Below are 10514 nucleotides of genomic sequence, written 5' to 3' on the forward strand. Positions count from 1 at the left end.
CCTGGTTTTGATAGACACTGTCACTGCTCTTCTCGGCATTCCCTTCCTAAATATTGAAAACAACTTACATTCCGATTGCAATCAATTCACATAAAAATGTAAAGTACTAATTTAGTAATTTGGTGTAATTTTAATAAGCTTGTTAGAATAACGTGTCGGCTAACAAATAACATAGACTAATAAACTGATGACATTTGATTTTAACATATAACTATATGCCCTTCATTTCTCTTGTATAACCTACAATTTACTTGTATAAATATAGTCAACATTTCATTGTTGAAAGCAGTCATGACAATGGAAAATACCAAGTGTTGTTTACTCTTTGAAGTGCTGATTCTGATTCTATTGGAACTCGTTAGTGGATTTACATATAAATTAATTCCTGAAAATGAGGAAATATTCACGCCATGCATTAATAAGTTGCCCAACGCCGTGGATCTTCCGGAATTATTCGATACTTCAGAATTTCACACAAACGAGGATGGGGACGAACTAACAGTATTTGGAAATATGACGTCCAAATGGAATTACGACCCAACTGATCGTATCGATGTAATTTTACTTAATTCAATTTAAGAAAATCTAATTGCCTGGCTAATGTCTGATTATTATTATATAGGGGTTTGTAACGTTGTATCGCTATGAACGTAGAGATTGGGTTGCTACGTTATACAGCATGACCGTCAGAGATGTTTGTAGCGTCATTTATGATGAAAAGCAGTATTGGTACGAATGGTGGACAAAACATATAATCGGCTCAGAGGGCGTGAGGGAAAAATGTCTCTTGAGTGGTGTAAGTTTGCACAATATATGTATAATATAATTAATTAGAATTTATTTATTGTCCATTTTCTTAGGCAAAATTCATTTACGAACGTTTTGTTGTGGATATACATGTGGACATGAAAGCGGTTGTTCCTTTAGGGCGAAATAAGTTTGTTGTCTACTTAAAAGCGTTCGATAAAGACTTAAAATTACGCGATCCAATGCTATGCGTTGAAATTGTAGGTGAGGTAATTCGTTTATAAATAAAATCGTTCAATGTGGTATGTGTGACAAAACTTCATTTATTGGATATAATAAGAAATAAGCAGTCAAGTGTGCTCGATTGTGACATACCCGCTAGCCATTTTCAATCCAATCATATTCTAAAAATATACCAAAAATATAAAAATATATATCTATCTACATTGGGTATATATATTATATATTAATAAAGTACAATATTTTTAATATACAATATATATACCAGATTGTCAGCTAAAGCAAATGTCGTATTCATTTACTGTTGATTCGGCAGTTGAAGTCCGTTAGCTTTATTTTTGATGTCGATTTAGTTTACAGGATTGTAATAAAAAACACACACCTTACATGTGAAATTAAAGTGCTTAAATAAATTAAAGTGCGATATAAAAGAATGAGTTTCCCTCTAAATGAAGTTTACAATAATATACATACATATGTAGGTAAGCATAATAATTAATTGTGAGTCCTATTTGCTCCTTTTTTTGCCCTGCAATTGTAATAATTTTGTTATGTAGCACTCCGAAATGTGTAATGTGAAATGCGAATTGTGAAATGAAAGTATAAAATTTATTATTATGACCATGACATACGAGTGCTTGATCTGTTCTAGCCATAAATTCAGACCCGCTGCATGTTGGCCATTTAACATTTTGCCATTGTTATTGACAATTTGTTGTCAGGTTTTTTTTTTTGTTGTTTTGTTATTGTCGCAATGGAAGGAAGAGAATTGGTTGGAGTATGCCACATCAGCTAGCAATTTATGTGGGGGAGGTGGATGGTGGCTCTGGTGATTGGGGGTGGCTTTATGAAATACTTCTCATTATTGCTGCGAGGCAAACATATTTGAACTATTTTCATTTCAATTGCAAACACAACAGTTGCCAAACCGAACCGAGCCAAACCAAGCTGAGCTGATAGCTGATGGCGCAGGGCGCAGAAATCAATTGAATTGCCATTTCACATATGAAATGGTCATTTGTCAATGAACACAACAATTGAAGTCGTTCGACTGCGAGGAGGGGCAAGGAGTATGTGTGTGTGTGTGTGTGTGTGGCTGGTGTGGTCAGTCAAATGGCCGCATAAATATGTCGTTCTCTCATGGTCTCATATACGGTTGCAGCTCTCTCTGTCGTTCTCTGTCCCTCGTCCTTGCTAAATTGCTGGTCGTTATTAAATTTCCGCTGCGTTGAGTTCTCATTTCCGTTTCAATGGGCATCGCAGCTGGCGACAAATGTTGGCGACGGATGTTGCCACAGTCATAGATACCCCCACAAGCCACTGTCCACTGTCCACTAGCCACTGGCCACTGAGCATTGGCCACACTGGCCACCATAAACAAAAGGGCCGCAAAAGGGTTGCGCAGCATATGCAGCACACCATTCGCTGCGTATACGTAGTATTCGATTGTTATTATTATAAATATTGTATGTATGCGAGTATTATTATTATTATTATTATTATTGTGACTTTTGCGGCATAAGCCTAAACAATTGCACGCATTACACGTATTTCATATGGGCCGCAATCAAAATCTCTGCTGCAATCCAATTGAATTTTTGGCTTTTTAGCAAATTGAATCTAATTGAAATGTGCGAAAACTCCAGCTTGGGGGCGGGTCAATGTTTTGCACTGATTTCATAACTGACACGAAGCAACTTGTGCCATAAATTTCAATAAAAGACATTTTCGGGTGTTTTGCTTCGCTTTGTTTTGTTTTGTTACGTTTTGCTGTTGCATGTTGAATGTTCAATCTATATGTATACGTGTGTGCGTGTGTGTGTGTGCCTGGCTATTATTTGCGCTTTTATTGGCATTGCGTATACGCCGCGTGACCCCGTTTGGACCACCAGCATCTTCCAAACTGGCATAACTTTACATTATTCTGTCTTCCCTTTCAACGTTCGTTCGCTGCTTCCGCATTTGCCATTATTTTATTTAATTCACAGTATTATTGTTATTGCTACAAAGTGCAAAAAGCTGTTGACGCGACCAGCGTTAGCTAATGGAATCAAACCATCGGCCAGCAAACGTAAAAGTTTCTTAGTTATAAATTAAATAAGTTTTGTTTTCGGCCAACATTTATAAATAAATGAAGTGAATATAATACATACCATATAGCTTTACTTTTTCCTTAGTTTTTTCTAAGAGTTTCGAGTTGTGTCTATTTGCGTCAATTTCTTACGTTCTTTTTTGCTAACAAAAGTATGAAAATTATATACGAGGAAGAAAAAAGCTTCTCTGTAGCCACATACATTTGTTTGCCTGTTCATATGAAAAACTACAACATTTGTTAATATCGGAAAATAATGAAAACATATGGATCTAATAATATTGGTATGAATTCGATATAAAGAAGAATAACTTTAAAAAATGTTAATATTTTAAACTGGCGACACTATTTAAAGTAAAAAGTAAGCAAGCTAGAGGCGAGTGTGCTTGACAGTGAGATACCTGCTATTTATTTTGAATAAGAACAAAACACTGCGGTATAATTTTTAAAATATACCTAATTAATATACCAAAAATATACTAGATTGTCAGTCAAGGAATCAAAGAGTTTTTGAAATCACCTCTAAAATATTTAGATCATCATAACTAAATTGTCAGTAATCCTAAATACGAGTACTGTAGTTATTGTATGTACAATCACATTAAAAAGAATCCTGTAGCTCTTTATTATCACTTTAATTCCAGTTAAGAATGATTTTGGAATAAGTTTTCTGCTTTAAGATAATAGCAAAAATTAACAAATTTGTACGAAATAGAAAATAAGAAGGAAATTATGTATTTTATCGAAAGACAGAGCTGTAAGAATAACCTTTACTTCTTTTTTTTAACTGATTCAGTTTATGTTCTGTTCATATGTCTAATCTAATATGTGTAATCTATAATAATCACATTCTGTAATATTGCTATTTATCCCACACAATGGCAATTCCCAGTTTTTTTTTAATTTATGTAATTGTGCATGCAGCATCGCAGTTCTTCATTTGCGATTTAGTAAACAGTTGAAATGATTTGCACACTCATTTAATTATATGCATACTCGTATAATACTTTTAGAACTGCCCCAAAAGACCATAAAATTGTATGTAATTTAATGAAAATATATTACGATCCTCCCACTCCCTCCGGGCATCCAGCAAGTAGCCTTTGGCTTTTGGCCTCTAATTTTATTGTTGTGCTCCTTGCCTTTGTGGACGGTCAAACAGAGTGAGAAGAGGAAGAGAAAATGAAGGGTAGCATGACCCCAGGAAGGGGGAAATATAAATAACGAAATTATTCAGAATTATGTACCATCTTTCACAGGAGGCTGTCCAAAGGAGTTGAGGCAACATCTTAACCCTTGGTGCGTTTAATATTTGGCCAAGTTTTTTATATTAAAATACAAAAAAAAAGACAGCAACGATGACGCCACGTCGGTTGTTAAATCTTAGGAAATGCATAAAAAAGCCGCTAAGTAAATACATATTAAAAATCTTGTGTCAGTTACGGGCGAAAGGAAAATTGAAAATGGCAAAGACAGCTAGCTTCACAGAGGCTTAACCCATTTTATGATTATTATGATGATGATGATGATTATTATTATTATTATTATAATTTTCTTCTTGCTGGCTAAACAAAGTATGTTAATGGTTTTCAACTCCTGCCTCAGCCTCAGACTGAGCCGTTGAGGTCCTTTGTTCGCCTGTCCGCCTGTCTTGTCCGCTATCCTGGCAGCCTTTTATTTATGTGCCGCTAATGGACAGCGACTGGCATTAAATAAAAAAAAAGAGAAGTGCGGGGGACTGAGAACTGCAAACTTGCCACGCAATATTATTTATTATTATTATTATTTGCTAGCATTGTAATATTTATTCATTTGGTGCTGTTTATTGATTTATCGCCCAGTTGCATTTAAATCAAAATCATCACAATGTCTTTTCGCATTTTATCAATTTGATGCGCCGATTTATTATTATTTATTTTGATTTTCATTTTCATTTTTCTCCCCTCTCAAAATTTATTGTTCCACTGACCACAACAGATTCATCTTCATTTCTTAGGCTCTTTCCGACTCGATGTTCTAACCCCGTTCCCGCTGTGCCACTGTACAACCATTCTCAGCTCTTTGCTCTTCACTCTGCTGCTCATTCTCCTGCAAATGCCGCTTGATTAGTTGATGACACTTTGTGTGAGCTCAAATGTGCACACATACACATACATCTAGATGTATACATATGCATGTATATAAACTGCCTGTCTGTGTGAACGCCAAAAGCAGAGGCGCAGGCTAAAGGTTCATTAAGAGGATCTTATTGATGAATAATGTACAGGATAAATTTATTCGTTTATTCATCATAATTCCATTTTTAATTCGAGATTGTTCAATCTTTAAATTCAAGATTATAATCTTGTTTCAAGAATATCTCAAAATTTCACAATGAAGGTCAAAAAAAGATTCTTATAGATAGATTTAATATATTTAGATAATAAAACCTAAATATTAGTCAGTGTTTGTTATTATCCATAACTGAGAAATTGTAATTTTAGAGCAGAATATTTGTGTTTCAATAAAAATATTGATTAGATAATACATAGTATCCATTACAAATATGGATAATATCATAAAGAAGTTTTATGAGATAACAAGATATTAATATACAACTATATTATTAGTGGTTTCTATAAATTTTACTAGTTTATTTATAATTTTTGTGCCCCCTCCTCGAGGCACTTCACTGCATTGTGGCAAGTCGATATGTTGGTTTGCTTCAGCTCTTTCTCTCGGCGGGTCTTGTGGCTAATTTGATAAATATGCGCGCGTTTATTCAAATCAATCAGCGTCAGTCATAGCGCTACTCTGCCCATCCACCCATCCACACATACTTACTCTCTCTCCCCCATTTATCTGACTGTGCCATCTATCTCTCTCCTGCGCTGCTCTTGTTGCTTATCGTATGTGCCTCATGCGTCTGTGCATCTTTGTGGCATATAAATTGTAGCTGCTATCTGGCTTGAGACACTCTCACACACAAATACGCTTATGTTACGTGCTCGCATATGCCTTTGGAGATTTCATTAATGTGCGGTTAACTATAATGAGGCTGGCAAAGTCCTCGAGGAAACAATAGTCTCAGCGCCGCGGGGAGTTAATGCGATGCCTCTGCGCTGCGTGTGGGCTGGATTGAGGCTGAGCATTTTAATTAGCGTGGGATTTATTATTTATATAAATTACTGTCATATTTGTATGTACATATGTGTGTGCACTTTACAAAATTATCATAAATATTCCAAATATTAATTGTGCCATCAATTTCAATTGTGCGTTAAAAAGTAGAGTCCATTGTCCTCTGCGTAGCAACCCGTTCAAATCGAAATAAACTAAGAAAATCCCCAACACAATTTGCCAACTGACAGCTAGGAAATGTGTGTGCTCCCCTTCAGGCGACAGCCAGCACACGTTGCGTAAACGTAATAAAGTATACGTTCATATGGCGAAAAGTGTCCGCCAAGTGTAATTGTAATATTTGCTCAATGCGTGTGCTTAGCTGAAGTTGTGCGATTGGACAGCATTTTCCCTTATTTGCCAAGCGCTTACATCCCAATGCAAGCTCCTTTGCTTTCGCGCAGACCGAGAGGACAGCTCTTTAATCTAAGCAACAATTTTTATCGCTTAAACACAGGTGAACGATTTGGAGGGATGAGAAGGAAAATTCATGTTGCTGAGAGATGAGCTTACTCAATTGATAATAGTGTCTAAGTTTAGTGCGAAAAGGGGTGCCAATGAAGGTTGCTTCAAGGTGTAATGTTAAAGTGCGAATAATTTAATTTATTTAAATAAATGAACGCTTCTTGTGCTGGTCAAAAATCATGTCAATTTTGGATTTATTATGGGCTGTCCAATAAGTGTCAAATCTACTCGTTGATTTTGGAATTCAATCTGCGTTTGTCTCTTGGCAAATTCAAATTCATTAAAAGGGCAAAAAGAAAATGCTTGATTGCAAATTGGCGAGCCTCTAACAAATATATTTGCCATCTCCATCTTTATCCCCATCTCCATCTCCAATTCTAATTTCAATTTCGTTTTCATCCCCTTAAATCACATGAAATGTAGAAAAAAATCTGAAAAGTTTCACATTAATTTGACAAGGCGAAATGTCAAATTATATTACGTTAATTTACATTCTTTTTTCATGTCTAGCAATTTTCAACAATTTTCCGCTTAACTGTCAACACTTTTTGTTAGCTCAGCAAATACGCCAAAATGTTTTAAATGAAAATCTGAATGTTTCAATGGCATATTATGCGTGTGTGTGGAAAGCAACAAGAAGAGGGCTGTTCTCTAGAATATTTTCTCAATAAATTACTTGAGGAACGCAGCATGGTCTTAAATTACAAACAGAAAAGTTTAATTTAAACTGTACAGTACAATTTGGAGAGTGGAATGCGGAATATTTTGAAATCGTTTTGCAATCGAAAAGGGCTGGACATATAAATAGAACAGTAACTTGATTGTTTATATTAAAATATATCAACTAAAACAAAGGTGTAATAAAGAATATTCCATGACAGCAGGTATTTTCCCTTTCATTATATTTTTATATCCGCTCTTCATAGAGCTGTATTATAATCTTGTGTCTCGAATTTTGAATGTTGTCCTGCATTAAATATAGCAAATATAGCTTTCGGTATAGCTTAGTATTTTCCCGGTATATTATGAATGTTGTACTTTATCAATATACCAAATATAGCTTTAGGTATAGTTAGCATTTTTGCAGTATATTAATTTGGTATAAATTTAATTTTTTTCTATTCATAGTCAACCAAACTCTACTGAAATTTCCTATTTATTCAATAAAAGTCACTCTCATCACTTCAACTCATCAATTCAAAGTCACTCTGGTTCATCGCAAACTTCAAGTCTTAATAAAATTCAAAGAAATAAAACGCATCAAAGAAAATAACATATTATTAAATACATTGTTTGTTGATTTCTGCTTTCAAAGTAGCTTACGAAATTCGTCATAAATTAAGAAGTCGTATTTTCTTTATTCGTTACTATATTTTTAAACATTTGGTAATATACAATGTTGCCTTGTTTGAATAATGCAAACGAAAACTTTAAATTTCAAATAGTCCTAATCCATGCATGTGTATTTGTAGGTGTGAATGTGTGTGTATTTTGGTATCTATGATTCTTCGATTGGCTCTTCAAATAATCAAATAACCTTTGAGTTGTTGTTGCTGCTGTTGCCTGACTAATTTTCGCTAATGCAAAGAAGAAGCAGCAGCAGCAGCAGCAGCAACAGCAACAAAAAATGAAGAAGAAAACTAATAAAATTTACGTTTATCCATGGAAAAGGCACTCGAAAATGCGCGCCTAATGCGCCGGGATGATGATGATGATGGTGGCAGCTGAGCTGAGCTGTTGAGGCGACCTTAATATAGACAGCAACACCCAAAGACCCCATAGAACATCATCGAGACAGAGACAGACACAAGCAAGCAAGGCAAGGCAAGCATCTAAGGCTAAGTGCCATCGAATTTCAATTCAATTTACAGCCGAGGTCTCGGCTCGTGCAAATGCTAAGGGTGCGAAAAAATTCTATAGCATATTTTTGTGTGGCGCTTTGACTTGATTTGCGCCTCAGCGATGCGATTCCAATGCCATCGCGATGGGTCGGAGGGTGCAGGTCAATGCTTCGTATGAGTAATATTTTTTTGCAAAGGGTTGTGTGTTGGGCATAAGTTGAGTTGATATTGATATCAAAAGAGAAGAAGAGGCTGTGTTCTGTGTAGGATTTTGGATTTTCGTATCGTTCCATTTCGAAATATTGAATTGGGGTAGTTCCCTTTTTTTTCTTGGTTGTTTGTGCGTTTCTTCAACGCATTTTTTTTTGGCTGGGGTGTTTCTCTTTATTATATCACGTTTCCAACATAAATGCGTTAAGCACAACGTAGAGAGGCGCGCTTTTAGGCGGTGTGTGCGTATTTGAAATGCGCTTAAATTCATTTCTCGTTCGCTTCTTTTTTTCTCTCTTTTTTGCCACTCCCACGACAGGCATTGAATTACAAGCAAAGTCCTCTTCGGCTTAAAGCCGCTTCTGAGCTCAGGCTCTGGATCTGGCAGAAGGACGACACTTTTACACTCTCTATCGACATGGGATTTTTTTTTCGTGCCTTGGCAGCGCAATTTGATGGCATTTGCTTCAAGTGCCCGGGTCTATTTCATATGTATTATTTTGCAGCACATCTTCTCTTTTGTTGCTCTTGAGCGGGGTAATCCTTTAGTTTATATATTATTAGCTTGTAATGTGCGCATAATTGAGAGGATTTGACGAAAATATTGCTTGAAAGCTCAGCAAGGTGTAAAGTCCTTGTCCTGACTGCCACTTCAAACTGCTGCTGATGATGTCCGCATTAAGAAAAGCTCTGAAAAGTGCCTATTTATGAAATATAAACTTTCTTTCGGTTACTTGGCTAAAAAAGCTGATTTATTATACTTTATGAACTCGCAAATTGATATTTTTTTGTCAAGCTCTATTCTATATACATATATTCTAATAATAGAAGGAGCTAGATAAACTCGCCCATAGCCATGTTTCCTTGGTTTGCATTACAATTGCTTGGCAGCAATTTCTATTGAATTTTACAATTTCAACTCCGTTAAAATTCTGAACACTTTCCATATACCCTTGAATAAAGTAACATTTTAAAACGGGGAATGTTAGTTACAAATAATGAGACATTAATTCTTTATCAACTTTATTTATATATCTAAAAGAAATTATTGACATAATACGCTTAGCAATTTTTTATAATTACTTCAAAAACTATCCGATCTTCATTTCCATAAACATTAAAATTGCTTTCACATATTAATATTCATAAAGAGTAACTTATGTAAAAGCAAATCTTAAAGAAAAATAAAATACAACAATTCAAGTGAAATTAATTTTTTTTAAATACAGATCTATTAAATAAAAAATAATTATTATGAAATCGAAAATTACAAGTTTGCAAATAATATTTGATAATACGAAAATGTTGTTACACAGGAAATATGCATTTGAAATTTCTATTGTCTGCATTTCAGCATATCCTAAAGAGCAATCTACAATTCATGCGTTATTTTCCTGCATTTTTTTGATGCAAATTTTTAGCACATTGTTGTAGGCGAATATCATTTATTTCATACCTTTGCGCGCATACTTTCAATTTCTTAGCACCCTCTAGAGTTGAATATAGGCGAAGGTATGCAACGATGTGGTGAAGTGGGTGGGAAAGGGATGTAGAAAGGGGGCTGTGTACCCATTCTAGACGCCAGCTGTTTCAGATTTATATGAAAAACTTGTGAAACCTCTGCGCACTTTTCAATTTACTGGCGATTTTTGCCTCTTTCGGCTTTATGGTCGTCTTATTGTTGCTATTGTTGGTGGTTGGTTGTTGGTTGTTGCAGCAGCAGCAGCAGCAACGAAATGTGTGTTTTAGTGGCTTGGCAT

The 10514-nt window shown here is 35.2% G+C and overlaps 1 protein-coding gene across 1 annotated transcript; it reads left to right on the top strand.

The window, feature by feature from the left end:
- The first annotated feature begins 298 nt into the window (after positions 1–298).
- Positions 299–1035, top strand: LOC133850884 (uncharacterized). Its single transcript, XM_062287134.1, has 3 exons — positions 299–555; positions 623–796; positions 861–1035. The coding sequence occupies exons 1-3, from the start codon at positions 514–516 to the stop codon at positions 1029–1031; spliced, it is 387 nt and encodes a 128-aa protein (XP_062143118.1). The 5' UTR covers positions 299–513; the 3' UTR covers positions 1032–1035.
- Positions 1036–10514: the final 9479 nt, after the last annotated feature.

Source organism: Drosophila sulfurigaster, chromosome 2L, assembly GCF_023558435.1.
Source record: "Drosophila sulfurigaster albostrigata strain 15112-1811.04 chromosome 2L, ASM2355843v2, whole genome shotgun sequence".
Classification (NCBI taxonomy): domain Eukaryota; kingdom Metazoa; phylum Arthropoda; class Insecta; order Diptera; family Drosophilidae; genus Drosophila; species Drosophila sulfurigaster.